Source organism: Salminus brasiliensis, chromosome 19, assembly GCF_030463535.1.
Source record: "Salminus brasiliensis chromosome 19, fSalBra1.hap2, whole genome shotgun sequence".
NCBI classification, from domain to species: domain Eukaryota; kingdom Metazoa; phylum Chordata; class Actinopteri; order Characiformes; family Bryconidae; genus Salminus; species Salminus brasiliensis.
The window spans coordinates 20,907,401-20,924,296 of record NC_132896.1 but is presented as its reverse complement, the minus strand read 5'-3'; the positions used below and the strand labels follow the sequence as shown (position 1 = coordinate 20,924,296).

The following is a 16,896-nucleotide window of genomic DNA, read 5'->3' as shown; positions in this document are numbered from 1 at the left end:
CACAAAAATAAAAAATTAAAACACATCAGCTTTTCCTTCTTTCTCTCTGTGGTCTCATCACATTAAGTCAGTATTTGAGGGCACAATCTCAGAGCTGTTTTACCTGCTGACTGAACATAACAGGAATGTAAACAGCTTTCTAGCCATGTTCCCCTAGCATACATCATATCTGTTTCACAGTTCTCCTTGGACACCGATCCGCCACACCTTTGACCACCGTGTTTGTGGTGGTATACCCCAGGAAAACTCATTTAAATTCACTTAAATAATTACCATAGTCCCCAATTACTTGGATGAGGATTTATTGCTGGAGGATGCTTTAAATATTCTGCCTCTAATCCTGGGAAGTGCCTCTAAGCCTTTTTGTTTGGTGACCACTCTTCTGCATTATATTGAACGTTTGTTCAATATAATGCAACACAATAAAGTAAAGCAACTATGGGGGAAAATATATAGATAGATATATAGATAGATATATAGATAGATAGATACATTCAGGCAATAATCTAATCAGCCAAATGTGTGACAGCAGTGCAGTGCATAAAATCGTACAAATACAGGTCAGCTGCTTCAGCTTCATGGTTCCCATCAACCATTAAAATGAGGAAAAATGTGATCTTAGTCATTTTAAGTGTGGCATGATTGTTGGTGACAGGTGGGCTGGTTTGGAGTCACCTGATTTGTTTGAGCTGACAAAAGGCTACAAAAAAGTTGTTCCTCTCATAATGTCATGGTTTTTGTGGAAATAGAGCAACTCCTGGGCTAGTTTCAACACATTATGTACAGTTTGACAACAGCAATACCAAGGTTTCTTACAGCTTCACTTAAGGCAACTGATACGTTGTCGATATTTAAAATGTATTCAATTAGGATATTCATAGAGGCATTTAGATTAAGTAGTAGTATTTTTTTCTAAGTTAAGTCTGAGGAAGTTACAAGCCTTGATTTACTTTACACAATTTCTGCTATCTTCTGTGCAATTGTCTGCTAGAGAAATGGCACCAACACCAACACACAGGTTGTAGCAGAATAAAGCACTCTCAATAAGCTGTAGACCAATTTGGACAAAACCACACATTCCTTGCACTCAAAAAAACAGAGAAGCACATTTAGTGGACTGGTAAACCTATGGTATGTTAAGGTATGTCATATACAGTAGGGGCAGCACTGATCTGCACAACTTATTGTAAAACAGTATGTGCACATGCCTGTTGTATTGCATATGCTACAAATGGACATTCTGCAAGTTTCCTGTAGAGTTTCCTGCAAATAAAACTACCTCTTGCTATCCAGCACAATGCATACTGCTGCTTCCATGTATTGCTACTTTAATGCTGCAATTTCCTTTGAGATCAATAAAGTACTTAGAATCTATTCTACAGATATATATACACTTACTTTGATTATTACTTATTACTCACTCTCTGAAAGCTGAAAGCTTTTAACTGACCAAGGCCTCTTAGCTTCCTATTAGTGATCACGATTGACTATAGCTGGTAGCTTCTCAGTGGCCATTTAGAAAAGGTTTGTTTGACAGCACGCATTGAATTCATCTGGCACAGGCCTGCCATGACCTGGATACAGCTGGAACACGAGTGGAACTAATCTAATCTACAGTGATTCATTAAATGGTCGTTGGTGTGGCGCAACAGATAACACCACTACCTGCCACTGAGCTACCACACCATGTGGGAGACTGGGGTTCGATTCCTGGTCTGGGTGACTATGCTGCGCTACACCAATAAGAGTCCTTGGGCAAGACTCCTAACACTACACTGACCCACCTCTGTAATACGAGTTACCTTGTAAGTCGCTCTGGATAAGAGCGTCTGCTAAATGTCGTAAATGTAAATCACTATGAATTGAGAGGCTGCTATTTCTGCTTCAAACTCAACATCCTGAAGGTTCAGGTGGGTGTGGCTAGTGAAGCTGAACACAATTGTTAAATGGTTCATTTAGTAGCGAAGGGGACTATTACTGTTTCCTATGGGTGACAAATATAATAATTAATAAATGAAATGATAAATCAACCGTAAATTTACTTCATGTAAATGTGACACTTTATGGTTCATTAAAAGGGCCTCGTAGATGCTCATCTGACATTCAATAAACATTCATCTGAATATGCATTAAATGTAATCCTGCACCTAATGCCAACCCTAACATTACCTTTAACCTTGAATCCTAACTGTGACTCTACCCTTAAACTAAACCTTAACTCTAACTCTAAATCCTAAATCTAAAACGGTAGGGTTAAGATTAGGGTTAGGGTTAGGTGTAGTGTCACATTCAATTGACAACGACTTACATTCAGCTTCAGTTCAATTCCATTTAAGGGACATTTAGCTTAATGTTCATTGAATGTCAGGTGAGCATCTACGAGGCATCTACAATGGACCATGCAATTCATTTTGTGGAGTTTTTGTGGGACCCCCCAGGACTGAATTGAACCTTAATGAATAAATGTAAATTGTGGATATGTTTATTTAAAAACCTACTCTGGTGCTCTATGACTGGTGTGTTCCATTTTACGTATATTCATGCTATACATAGTATAAATATATTGCATACATTTGAATACAAATGTATTTGTATTACTTAATAAAGAGTACCATGCAGTAAAATATAAGACGTTTGTTGCCCTCTTCATATCCCCATATTAAAAGAAAAATCTTAATCATTAAATGCATTAGCTTGCAACTTGACGTGACTCAGCCTTGAACAGCTCTTTTAAAGCTAATCAGTTATTGATAGCTGACAGGAAAACAAATGTGCTTGTTTGCATTTTAACTGAATACGCTGGGAATCAGAACAGATGTGGAGCTAAATCTTTTTTTTCTTCTTTTGTGTGTCAAATCAAGAGAAAAAGAATCACTATTTGTTTTCAACAAAGAAAAAATTTACTAACATAGTCTGTAGGTCCATAGTCCAAAGAATAATGACATATCTTTATAAATCTAAAGTAAATACGTTATGCCATTCTTGAAGTCCAATCTTTGCTGTTGCTAAGGAAGTAAATTGCCTTAATTTTCCAGCCATGGATGAAGGAACTGATGTTGATTATTTCTTGACCTTTTATAAGTTGCGTGTGCAATATATACAGTCATGTCATCTCCACTCACCATACAGGAGCACTCTGTAGTTCTATGATTACAGACTTCTACTTCACCTGTTTCTCTGCATACATTGTTAGTCTTCTTTTATCCTGTTCTTAAATGGCCAGGACCCCACAGGACCACCACAGAGCAGGTATTATTATTTGGGTAGTGGGTCATTCTTAGCTTTGGGATGACATTGACATGGTAGTGGTGTGTTGGTGTGTGTTGTGCTTATGACCAGAGGTGGTCTTAATATTCTGATATGATTGTGTATATAAAATATATAAAAATGCCCACGACTATGTTACTAAACATATTCACTGTAAACAGCACAGTCTACACATACTAGAGTCATCCCCTTGCTAAAATACTTTCCCTTATATAGAGAATGGGCTGGAAGTCAAAGCAGGCAGTGCTGATCCAAATATAAAGCTGTGCTTGCAATCCGGTGACAATGAATCTGCAGCAGGGAAGTGGAAAACAGGAAGTAGATGATAAAACAATTGTAAATTTTGTTGTATATCTGCACACGACTCAACCCGGTAAACCTGAAAACTCATTGTTTCAGAACAGTGCCACTGTGTATAATCAGCATAGCAATGGAAGTTGAAGAAATATATAATTATATAGAGGCAGATGGTTTTCAGCTTCTGTTCACTGCCTAACTTAAAGTCCATGACAAGGGCTATCATTTAATATCCTACTTTTTCCATATCCATATCCTACTTTTAAAAAACAATCCTTCATGAAGTTCACTTATGCCTGTGTTGATTAATCAATTTTGTAGCATCAGTGCAGCAAATCCTGCAGATACTGATCAGCAGCTTCAATGTGATCTCATTGGTTTTGAGTATGGCACCATTGTTGCAAACAGACTGGTTAGAGTGTTTCTATAACTTGATCTCCTGGGATCAGAATAGTGAACAGAAAGAAATGTATAATTATATAAAACTAAAACAACACTATTTAAGCCATGCAAGTCTTAACAGTTAGGGTTCTCTTTAAATAGTAGTTTAAAAATTAACCAGATGCATTATAACTTGATCACCCTGTCACAATTGCTTAATGCAATGCTGCTGTTACAGGTTACACTAAACAGTCTTTACGTCTTCTGCAAATTTATTGTGTTGTATTTTTGGTTGGATCTTGGGCCAAGTTGTTTACCACTGGAGAAGACTGTATTATAATTTGTAGAGTGTCACTGTCTCGTCTAATTGCAGTATAGAGTCATGTGAAAAAGTTAGGACACCCCATGAAAACAATTTTCCTGTGAGGAAAAGAGTAATACTTCCACACATGTATTACTAATTCAAATGCCTAAAATTTGAATTAGCTCTGCAGATGATTAGAACATTCTTTAAGAGGATTTTGGAGAGGAGCCTGTCTTTTTAAAACATCAGACATTTAGTTTGGTTTGCTCTTGATTGTTGAGGTGAGTGGTATCACCATGGCAGAAAAGTGTAGATGCTTATGAGTCTGGAAACGGGGTTGAAAATATACACTGTCAAATAAGTAATTTGCATTCAAAACAACTTCCAGCATGGCTAGGTAAGGCTTTTCTAGCAAGAGCAGACTGCACAATGCATAAAGATTTTCTCCTACAATCCTACAATTTCATCATGGTACCTACAGGAAACACTTGATATCACAGTTGCCACAGTTGATATCAAAGTACAAGCATCTACCATCAGAAAGACAGTGGAAGTTTACTTATCATGAAAGGTTTGCAAATAGGAAACCCTAACTGTCAATCAGGGCATCACAATAACAGAACATGTTTGGCGTAAACCAATCACATGACTTTAAGGTGGAAAGATCATAGTTTGGGGCTGCTTTGCTACAGCAGGGCCTGGTAAGCTCTTTATCACAGAATTCACTATGAATTCTTGCTATGTTCAAAAACTGAACTCAAACATCACATTGCTGAAAAAATGCTGCATGGAGAAGTGGGAACATTTTTCTCCTAGTTGATGTCAGAGACTGGTGGCAGTTAAAGGAAACATTTAATTAGTTATTTCAGCCAAATGTGGGAAATACTAACTATTAGAGCATAGGGTTTCTGAGCTTTGTCCTCATAAGAAAGATGCCTTTCTATTAATTACATTAGCTTAAAGACCTTTCATCAGTTTTATGTGTTTAGTTGTATTATCCCCTTCTTTCAATATTGTTAAAATGAAGATCCAGTGAAGACCATATATTCAAATATGCTAAAAAGGATTTTCAGAAAAGTTTTAATGGGGTGTACTAAATTGTTTACATACCCATATGTAGTCTTCTGATTTGTTCTGTGTGGTCCTGGAAAAATAGGCATACATGTGTCTTGCACCAAGGCCCCGAAGTAATATGTATAATTGCATATGATTGGAACAACCATAATGTTCTTCTAGATCTTCTTGTTTACTCCAGCAATTCCAACTGTACAGACGGGTGTGGCTTCTGTCAACAATAGGAAAACTGCAGATGTAGGTGAATTCATTTACAACCATGAGTCTTTACAGCTAGATTTATTGTAATTATTACTGCATCTTATATGGGAATAAGAATAATACTTACTACTCTTATAAATATATGTATACAAGCAGGAGACAAGAAAATATGTGTGTACTTTGCAGACTACTTGATTAAGTAAGCAGGAGACCAGTAAAACTATTACTGTGAATGAGAATTAGCACTTATTTAGTAGTGCCTATCCAAAGGGGCACTGCCAGGGATTTTGGGTCCCATGAAAAGATATTACACTGGGCCCCACACCTCTAACAATTCTGTTAATTATTAGAAATGTTAATACTCAGTGAATACATTTTAGGGCCCCTGTCAGTCACAGGCTCTTAGAATGATCCTAAATCAAGCCCAGATTGAGGCAGTAGAAATATACAGGCAACAGAACTATAACCTCCTCTGTAAACAAGCTTGAAATACTTGAAAATCTGATTATTTTAAAAGACAAAAATCCAATTGCTGTCTCTTTGCTGTAAGGACTGAACTGGAGATCTGAATTTATAATGTAAAAGTGGCAAAATAATGTAAAGTACAACATCTTTACAACTTCTTACTAAATTATAGATATTCTTTTTTCTGTTATATTTCTGCTGAGTGTAATACACTTTAAATCAGTTTCTATCCAGTTTATTAGGAGTAGTTTTTACTTATTATCAATAATTAGACCACTGTCTGCACAGTCATCATCCAGTTTCAGTGAGTTTTCCCTTTTCCCAGTGCAACTTATCCAGCTCATCAGCTAATTGGCAAGCCCTTTTTGAGTTGGATCGGGTAGACTGGGATCAGACTGTATTGGGCAGGGGGTCTTTGTGCCAGTCCCATTTTCTTCTCTCCGTTGAGATTTCTCACTTATATTACCATCAGACTGCAATGAAACTGATGCACAAGGTTGGAGAGGGACAAGCATTTATCTACATCTACTACATCTAGTGACGCCATATGGCATCACAAAGACTTGTGAAATATTATTTCTTAACAACAAGTAAGTTCATTTATGAACAATTGAGATCTAATATAACAGTAAAAAACATAAAACCATTAACACGTATATATTTACCAATATAATATCAATCAATTATTTCAACATCAACACTAGATATCACATTATCACCAGGCTGTTTTAGAGAATTCCTGAAATACGATATGAGGAAAGACAGTCACTTCCATTCCCTCAATATTTTGTCAGTCTTAGATTTCACCATGGCTTGGCATGACGTGTAACCAATTAAAAAAGGAAGTGTAACTTCCCAAAGACACACTGGGGTTGGATTCCTCAGCTGGGCAAGCACACCATGCTACACAAATAAGATTCCTTGAGCAAGACTCAAGACTCTCACACTACATTCTCCTTGCTTTGGCCAAACACCTAAAATTATGCCAACCTTGTAACTTGTGATAGAAACTTGAAAATTTGTAATTGATTACTTTGATTCCTATATAAGTGGTTCTCATACAATGTAATGATTTCTTTATTACTATAGCTTATAGCCAGAGGACAAAGAAAGAAAATTCATTAAGAGAAATGTGTGTCCCTAGTAGACCATTCGGTTTTGGACGAGCCCTGAGCGAGGACAGGCGCTAGGACCCGTGGGAACGCAGGGCAGAGCAGCAGCGCTGTCAGTTAAACTGCATGTTGGGACACACCTGGCAGTTCTGATCACAGAGGGAGCTACAGCAGGCTTTTCGGCGCAGCTGCTGATGGAATGCTGGGTGAGACACTTCTTCACCACGTTGGTTTGGGCTCGTCGAGCCAACGTCAACCTCGAACGACGTTTTGAGTTACAAAACCAGGTTTCCTCCAGCTAACCGGACGATTTCTAGCATGGTTTTAGAGTAGTGAGGAAGACGCCTGGTTGCTTTGAGCTAGGAAAGTGGGTTGTTGTTGAGGGGGGTTCTCTATTCTCAGCGGACGGAGGGAGGGGGGGCTCTTGGCTCAGAGCACGCAGGCCAACTCAGCAGTCTGTTAACTTGGATTTGATCAATGAAACTGCATGAAATCGCATAAGTATTACGTAGTTATGAAAACACCGATCATGTGAGTGGGCTTGGACGATGGCAGCAGCTATCGCTTCTGTTAGGGTGGGTGAGCTTTGGTGCGCCAGTGTTGTTTTGTGTTTTGAAAAACTTTGTTGTTTACAGCAGGGGCAAACGACCGCCTGCCATGAAGACTAACCCGGATGACCATCAGGTCGACGCTGTGGGGCCGTGGGGGTGAGATGGAGGAGGCGGCGGTGGTGGTGGACAGCGGCATCACGGAGCTGCCGCAGAGCGCCGTGGGGTCCGGCGAGAACGGCGGCGTGGTGCTGGTCATCAACCACAGCAAGGCCACGCCGCCCCTCAGCGTGCTGTGGGCCACCGTCCTCTACTGCGCCGAGTTCATCTGCGCTGCCCTGCTCTGCAGCATTTACCACAACAACGACGACAAAATATGGATGGGCTTGACCATCACCTTCGTGCTGGTGCCGTCCGTGCTCACCCAGCTGACCCTTACCTTCATCCACCGGGACCTGGGCAGAGACCGGCCGCTAGTGTTGTTCATGCATCTGCTTCTGTTGGGGCCGCTAATCAGGTTAGTTATGGTGTCCGTTAGCCAGTTGATGCTTAATCTTTTGGGGTGTTTTCACAGCTTAACGCTGTGGCTAAATGTGAAGGCTGGGTAGTTCTGGTTACACCTCTCTAACTGTCACTGTATCGACCGCAGTGTTTAATTGCTGTGGCCTTTGACAAAAGATGCCTACACAAGAGTACAAAAGGTTTACAGTCATCTATGTGTTTTTCTGTACATTCTTTCTCATTTTACCTAAAACCTAAAGGGTTTTGTAAGAGACTGGGATCTTCAGTAGTCTTACACACGTGCCAATCTCCCTTGTTATCCTTTGGAATGTCCTGTAATGAAGTAAAGTAATGTGAAGTATTTCCCTCCATCCTTACAGACGTCTTACACTTTCATTTTATTAGGACATATCCTGTGGGCAACAGACAGTTTCTGCACACCCAGGGCAACACAAACCAATCTCTATTATGGAATGTCACCATAGACACATACATGCATATATAATTATCTATTTTTGATCAAATCTGTGTGTGTGTGTGTGTGTGTGTGTGTGTGTGTGTGGCACCTTGTTGAAAAACCAGACGTGACTCATTTTCAGGTTAACGGCTTGGTTGCAAGGTGTAGTCTAGGTAGATATTCAACACTCTTGTCAACATTTCCCCAGGGGATTTTACTGGTTGTGTGAAATTCAGTGAATGCATGTACAGGAACAAAGTATCTAGGACAATATCAAGTGTATATAGGAGAAAAAGATAATGTATTAGTGCAAATGGTGACGTAGCTACAGTTGCAAGGAAGTTGTTTAAAAAAAGCTGGGACCTTCAGTAGTTTTGGTAAACCAGGAGCAGCATGAAGTAGGTTACCCTCGTGCTTGGTGGGGTCTATATAAGAGGAATGTTGAAAGCCAACTCTTGTGTATTGTACAGCTACTGACTCACTAGTCATTTGAATGTGCAGAGCACAGGAAGTCAAGAGTTCACTAGTGTGAGCTCTATAAATGTAGTCCCAAGAATCTGTCTGGAGATGTCCTTGTCTGCTGGAAAAGCCAAGTCAGATAATGCACAGTCCCTCTTAATCATAAGTTTGTTTTTGTTTTGTTTTTTCCATTCGGGCATAAACAGCCCTTTAGTGTTTGTTAGTGTAGTCAAATACATTTGGCTAACAAAGTGTTAACAAGCACCACCAATGATTTACATTTGGCTGTATAAGCCATATATAGTCATTGGGCTGCCAGTTGTCTTTATTGAGAACATACCAACTGTGCAATGTTGGCTTAGAAACTTGTTTGACCTCCTCAGAAAAAGAACCCATTCAAATGGAAGAGAGTAAACATCAGGGCAAATTTACTTATTTACTTTATGCCAGTAATTTCTATTTCATATTACTCCAGGTTATCTAATTTGTGAATACTTCTGATGGTTCCCATAGTTTGGTTGTGGTTGAATCAGGTGTTAAAATCTGTGTGTCTGTCTCTGTGTGTCTGTCTCTGTGTGTGTTTTTTCTCAGTGTACCATGACATTTTTGACATCTTTTCTTTTTTTTCTTTTCTTTTTTTCTCAACTGCAGTTTCACTTTTCGAAGCTTTTTGATTTCCTTGAATTGAGAAGTTCAGCTAGCTCTTTTTGCCCTATCTTCAGTCTGTGATTCATTTATCTATTGCTCATCATCTTTCATCATTCCTCAGATTAAGGGCTGCGCACAAAATGTTGTTTACCAGAGAAACCTGCCCCCGCCCATTTCATGTGCATTCCCATCACTTCGTCCAGCCCCAGCACATTTGTGTTAATTTCCATTGAAATGTGATTACAGAGACTCTGAACTAATTTGAGAGCTCCTACTGTCTGCCGTCATAGCTGTGACTCATCAATCCTGCAGTTTATGATTACAATTCTAATGATCAGTGCTGTGCTTCTGCTCGGCACGTGACTGTGGCTGCTTGCAATAACCTAAATGTGGCACTGCTGTTGGCAGGCCTTGCCTTGCAGAGATTAGAGCTTGTCATAACTGTCATCTGACAAGGTTCACAATCATGCCATGGTTATATAGCTCACACTCACTTTATCAGATTTCCTCTGCACCCAGAATTCGGTTGCTCAGCTTTCCTAGAAGTTCAGTATAACCTGTAAACATCATATTGTTGCGGTCAAATGAAGACCATGTATCTCTAAAAATGGTGACTTTACAGGAGAAGGCAAATGTTGCTCTTAACACCGAATGGAAGTGAAGGTAAAATAATAATAAAGAATATAATAATAAAAATAAATAAATAAAACAAAGGTTTTCCAGTTATAGCATTTCTGTTGATTTCTTCATCCAAAATTACTGACGCAGTGTACAGGGCAGCTACAGGGTATAAACAATGGATAAAACTAAAAATGGACATTCAGAGATGCATGTTTTTCATTACAGAGCAGCAATATATATATTCTGTGATTTTAGTTTAACCCTTTTTTGTTTTTGTTTTTTTAGCATAACTGTTAAGACTAATCAATAAAGTATCCTAAATAAAGTTTCTGCTGGGGACTACTGTAGCTGCAGGAAACTGGCTAGAAAAACAGGATCCTTGAACTTAAACTCCCTTAAGAATTTAAGGTCTTATTTTAGGAATGTGTGTGTGTGTGTGTGTGTGTGTGTGTGTGTGTGTGTGTGTGTGTGTGTGTGTGTGTGTGTGTGTGTGTGTTTCCCATAAACATAAATGAGTTTTGTCTCATTTACATGCTAATTATGTTTTGAAACCATTTAGAGGAGGGGGGGGGCATTCCGTTCATAATACTGCTGCTATATGTTAGTTCTGTAGTACTGACAGTATAACATGATATGGTATGATGACCATCTCAGAAAAATCAGTTTCACATTTGCTTCTTCTTCTAATGAAAAAAATTTTTTTTTGTTTAACAAAAGCTTTACTATACTTAAAACTTCCACAAAAACGAGTGCTAGGAATTAAATGTAAAATGTCTTTTGAAAGCTGCATTTGAAGTGAAGCTATTTTTGTAGCTAATGGAGCAGTGGTGGTTCAGCGGTTAGAGTGCCGGTAGCAGGGTTGTGGGTTCGATTCCCGGGCTCGGCAAGCTGCCACTGTTGGGTCCTTGAGCAAGGCCCTTTACCCTCTCTGCTCCCCGGGCGCTGGAGTTGGCTGCCCACCGCTCTGGGTGTGTGTGCCCCTAGTTCACTAGTGTGTGTGTGTGTGTGTGTGTGTGTGTGTGTGTGTGTGTTCACTACCACAGATGGGTTAAATGCCACATTAAATGACACATTTTGCTGTATAGTGTACACTGTACAGTGACTAATATGTGCACTTTAAGTCAAGTGGGTTTATTGTCATTTCAACTACATACAGAGTACACAGTGAAACGAAACAACGTTCCTCCAGGACCATGGTGCAACATAGACGGTGCATACAAAACACAAGTGCAACACAAACAAGTGCGGACAGACAACACAACACAGTACAGACAGAGAATAATAAATAATTGCCGGTGGTGTGCAAATTCTGCAGTGTGTAATAAATATTGAGTCCAGTGAGGTAGTAAAGTTATTAGTGCAAATGCTTTGTGCAAAAAAATGCTTCCCATTTTATCTGGGGTAAATGGTTGGAGAGAGAGAGAGTGTGTGTGTGTGTGTGTGTGTGCATGTAGCAGAAAAGACATCAGTTCAGAAGTTGAGTTGAGAAGTCTGATGGCTTGGGGGAAGAGGCTATTGCAGAGTCTGGTCATGTTGGACCGGATGCTGCGGTACCTTCTTCCTGATGGCAGGAGGGAGAACAGTCTGTGTGAAGGGTGGGTGGAGTCATCCACAATGCTGGTTGCTTTGCGGATGCAGCGGGCAGTGTAAATGTCCATGACGGAGGGGAGAGAGACTCCGATGATCCTCTCAGCTGTCCTCACAATGCGTTGGAGGGTCTTGCGGTCGGAGGCTGTGCAGGTCCCAAACCAGGCAGTGATTCAGCTGCTTAGGATGCTCTCTATGGTTCCCCTATAGAAGAGGGTGAGGATGGGTGGAGGGAGACGGGCCTTTCTTAGCTTCCGGAGGAAGTAGAGACGCTGCTGGGCTTTCTTGGCTGTAGAGCTGGTGTTCAGGGACCAGGTGAGGTTCTCCGCTAGGTGGACACCAAGGAACTTTACCTTTACATAATAATAAACCCTTTTGATTGTACTGGTATTGAGAAATGAAAACATTTAATAGTGCAATCATCTAGGAGCACACTGACATCAGCTACAGTAGTAAATATCTGTTGGCCAGCTGGAGTAGCTATAGCCAAATTATAGCCTTGAAGACACTGTAACAAAAACAGTATGTTTAATTATAAGGGACCAAGACCGTTTGGACAATAGCCATGCAAAAATAAATGATAACTGTTTTTGCACATAATCATAAGAGGATTATATGGGAGAAATGAAATGCAAACAAAATGCAGGCTATAGACCTTATAGTTTACCAGTCAGCTTTCTTGGTTTAGTTGTTTTTGTTCAGAACTGAAACTGTACATTTGTCCTGAGTCTTTACTGATCTTAAACTGGACTACCTTCAGCTGCATTCTCTGCAGATTAGGCTACAAAGTTGCTTGAAACATTCTCTTCATTTACTCTTGACCAGGATCTCACCCTTCTGAAAGTATTTGGCTGTGAGGTGGAACAGTCCTGCACATTTAGAGATAAGAAACTTCTGGAGAAGGAGTTAAACGGTTGCCCCGCCCTCTGCCTTTCTTTGGTTTGGACTTTCTGGCAGCCGAAACTGAGTGATCCTGTCTTGCAACAGCTGAGAAAACATCGGTTGGGTGTTCAAGTGCTTATTATGTCAGTGGGCCGGCCGATTGGCCTACAGTGCAGCAGTGTGATGTCACCATAGCACAACTGCAGACTGAAACCCCACACACTGGAATGTTTTGTTCTTTCATTAGACTTCGGCCATTCAGAGCACTGTACAATCACTGTGGTTTGACTCTTCACACCAAGCCTAGAACTGTCAAACTCTTCTGTGTGGCTAGCACACATGCGCTACTAGGGCTGCCCTACCCTGTAAGTGACACAAGGCAGTGTTTCACCAAGCAGAAACACCCCCTTCTCCTATTTCATTGAAGTCTGGATACTGGATACTTGCTGACTGGAGCCCTCGTGTGGAAGTAAAGAGCAGTGACAATAACAGAACTATTGCAAACATAGACATTCTGTCACATAGACACCTTGCGTCTTTATTATTATTATTATTATTATTATTATTATTTATTTTTTTATTTAAGCTCACATCCATATCTTTTATAAATTATACATCAATATGGAATGCATTTGCATACCAATGATCCCTGACTGGACTCCCTGACTGGATCCCTGACTGCTCCATTGACTGGGTTATTTCTGTGTCTTCTTACCCTACAGGTGTGTAGAAGCTTTGATCATTTACTGTAGGGCTGGAGGAAAGGAGGAGCCGTATGTTACAATCACAAGGAAACGAAAGCTGAAGAATGGCAAAGCTATCGGCTCCCCTATGGAATGGGAGATTGGACACTCTGAACGCAAGCTGGCTGTACACCGCAATGCCTTTAAACGGACAGCTGTAATCCAAGCTTTTCTTGGCTCCACCCCTCAGTTAACACTACAGCTGTATGCTTCCATTCAGGAGAAGTACTTCCTTCCTGTCCGAGGTGAGTTAACCCGAGCAGTGTATTTTGTTTATGTACTCTGAATACATTTATCATTAGATTCTTGCACTCATTGGTCATATGTGCAGGTACACCTCCTGTTCACCTCCAGAAGTGATGTAAAATATTTTCAAATGTTTGCTTAACATTTATCTACTTTAAAAAATCCTACAAAATGGATGTTTTAAGTATCGCCTTCAGGAACATCTTTGTCATTGACAATTTCCTGTATCCCTGGGGTATATTTACAAATCAAAGAGCTGTCAGAAGTGTGAAGACCTGCACAGATTAGTAAATTATTAATAGTAAAGTACCATTAGGCACAATCAGGGCAATAAGATAAGGGTTACAGTGAAACAACTTACAGTTGCCAGGGAAAGAATGCATGACCATACTGTCCCCATGTATAGTGAGGAGGATGGTAGGAGAGACAAAGATGAACCCAAAGATCACAGTTTCTGTATTGGGATTGTCAAATTTCAAAATCAGCTGTCAGAAGCTTTTTGTAAGATCATGAAATAAGTATTTTCCTAAGAGCAGACCACAAAATGCACAACTGTAATGTGGTTAGGTGAGCACAATTCCACATCGTCATGTTTGGAAATCAGTGGCATAATTAATTTTACTATACACAAGAAAATTTGGCCCCAAATGAGGCAAGATGATCCCAAATGCACATCAAATTCCACAAAGAAATCATTGCAGGAACATAAATTAAAGTCTTGCAATGGTGCTCTCAGTCTCCAGATTTGCACCCAAATGAAAAAAGGCAGGCCATCCTTTTTAAGGGAAAAAGTAAAGATTAAATGTCATTACTCAAAGATGCTTTTGCTTAAGATGCTTATATTACTAAGTATATTTAATCAGAAAGGCAAAACTACAAAAAGACTGGGTTAAAACAGCAATTCAGACAAGCTTACAGCAAACAATCGAGATGACTGGGAGCGCTGCGGCTCTTGCAAGACATGATTTCACTTACCACTTATATAGTATATAAATACTGAATATGGTCTTTTGCACTGAAAGTAGCTGATAAGTTATGAAGATGGACTACAGTCGATAATTGTATACATAATGCACCTAAGGTGCCTCATAAAATATCCAATGGTGTAGTGTAGCTGAAACTGAATATGAATACATGACTGTAGGACATGTATGTTCTAAAATTAATATATCCTCATTTTGTGTATTTTTTTTTTTTTTTTTTCTCTCCATACAGTGGCTTTAATGGTCATTTCCCTGATCTCGATCACTTATGGAGCACTGGTCTGCAGTGTGCTGGCTATTCAGATCCGGTATGATGACTACAAAGTGAGGTTGAAACCTGGAGCCTACCTCTGCATGGTACTGTGGCGTGGTTTGGAGATTACCACCCGTGTTGCCTCCCTGGTGCTCTTTAGCACTGCCCTCACCTTCTGGGTGATACCAGTGGGCCTCGCCAACCTGCTCATATTCTTCTTCCAGCCCTGGGTGGAGTTCTGGGCTAGGAAGGCCTCGTTGCCCGAGAACGTGGAGAAGAACTTCAGCAAACTTGGCACCACTGTGGTGCTATGCATGGTCACCCTCCTCTATGCGTGCATCAACATCTTCTGCTGGTCAGCTGTGCAGCTCAACCTGGCCGATCACGACCTCATTGAGAAGCAGCCTCGCTGGAGCCGCCTGGCCATCTACTATACGCTTCGCTTTGTTGAAAACATTGTGCTTATCATGTTGTGGTATTACTTTCAGTCAGACTTTTATTCCTATGTCTGTGTGCCGCTGCTGGTGGTGCAGCTGATTGTCTGCTACAGCCTGGCAGTGCTCTTCATGCTGCTCTTTCATCAGTTCTGCCACCCGGCCCGCAAGCTCTTCAAACACAACGTTGAGGACTGCCTGCGCTGCGTGTGCTGCTACAGGAAAGGCCAGTCGCAGCCTCAGAAAGATGGCGTACTAGTTACAGAGAACTCGCCACCCCCAGACCTCACGGCCCAGCTAGGGGAACGAGAAACAGATATTCTAGAGGACACAATGGAGGCAGCTTGACCAGGTTGTGCCATTTGTTTGGTACCATTCAGGGCCAGACCTAGCATATTTGCACTGATCCATGCTCAGGACCGTCAGATTTGGTAACGACAAGGTGATCTATACTGAAATTGCAGTTCATTACATGAACAATTTCTGTCATTTCAGTATTATCAGCATGAGGATCTAAAATGAAGCTATGAAAACATAAAGGTACTTTTAATTTTAGACCCGACTGCTTTGGCATGAAAATGAAAGAGGTTCATTGATCGATTGCCTGCTTGATTCCAGAGAATGTCTTTTGACATTGTTCACAAAGGCAGCCTTCAGGACAGGACTGTCCACCAGCGTGTTGTCCAGGTGTGCTGGCAACACGCCAAGTGTCTGGCTCTGAGCAGAGAAACCTGATCATTTAGGGCATCCCCTGCCTTACTGCCTTGTAGGTCAAGTATAACAGACAAGAAAAAAAAAAAAACAGGTGATCCAGTAGTTTGTTGCCTTCAAGTGCACTTTGAAACTCTTGCATACATGAGAAAGTTGGGAAGCCTTCTTCAAGTTCCATTTCCAGTAACAGTTGGAGGAAGTCAAACACTGAAGGTCTTTGTAGAGTGAGACACACCTCGGTTTGTAGGACACACAATCAGAAAGAAATGTTGAAATAAATGGCATTGATTTTAACAGCCAAACATGTCTTAATTTGCTACAATATGTTTTTGTTTGTTTGGATGATTTTGTGCCTGAATTATGTGCCTCCAATCTACTGTACCTTTAAATATTAATAAAATATGTGGAACGTTTGACCCAAGTGTTTTGTGGTGTTTTGTGGCGAGCACTTCTCTGTTCGTGAGACCTGTTCAGGCAGTACGCTGGACTGTGGGACTTCTGCTCCTCACAATAAAGCTGTGCCCTTCGCCGCTTCCTGGAGTGAATAAATGGGTTATCTAGAAGCTGGCACGTTTATACAATATATGACGCCAGTCTCCAATTTCTGCGCCAAAGTTCTTCCTCCTCAGTTTCCTGCATGTCATTCTTTTTGAGCGGCTGGTTTCCTTGTGGCTGCCCGAGATGAAGGCGGAGTCTCAACTGAGGACTCGAGGATAAAACCG

General features: G+C 40.6%; 1 protein-coding gene across 1 annotated transcript; it reads left to right on the top strand.

Annotated features, from left to right (window-relative positions):
* The first annotated feature begins 7,223 nt into the window (after positions 1 to 7,223).
* xkrx (XK related X-linked) lies at positions 7,224 to 16,590 on the top strand. Its single transcript, XM_072663253.1, has 4 exons — positions 7,224 to 7,307; positions 7,737 to 8,166; positions 13,527 to 13,792; positions 15,009 to 16,590. Exons 2-4 carry the CDS (start codon positions 7,775 to 7,777, stop codon positions 15,809 to 15,811), a joined length of 1,461 nt encoding a protein of 486 aa, XP_072519354.1. The 5' UTR covers positions 7,224 to 7,307; positions 7,737 to 7,774; the 3' UTR covers positions 15,812 to 16,590.
* Positions 16,591 to 16,896: the final 306 nt, after the last annotated feature.

Bases quoted from the DNA above. Each gene is read 5' to 3' on its own strand.
- xkrx (XM_072663253.1), top strand. From the start codon at position 7,775: ATGACCATCAGGTCGACGCTGTGGGGCCGTGGGGGTGAGATGGAGGAG. The intron at 8,167-13,526 runs GTTAGTTATGGT...CTTACCCTACAG, and splicing joins CTGTTGGGGCCGCTAATCAG to GTGTGTAGAAGCTTTGATCA. The intron at 13,793-15,008 runs GTGAGTTAACCC...CTCTCCATACAG, and splicing joins GTACTTCCTTCCTGTCCGAG to TGGCTTTAATGGTCATTTCC.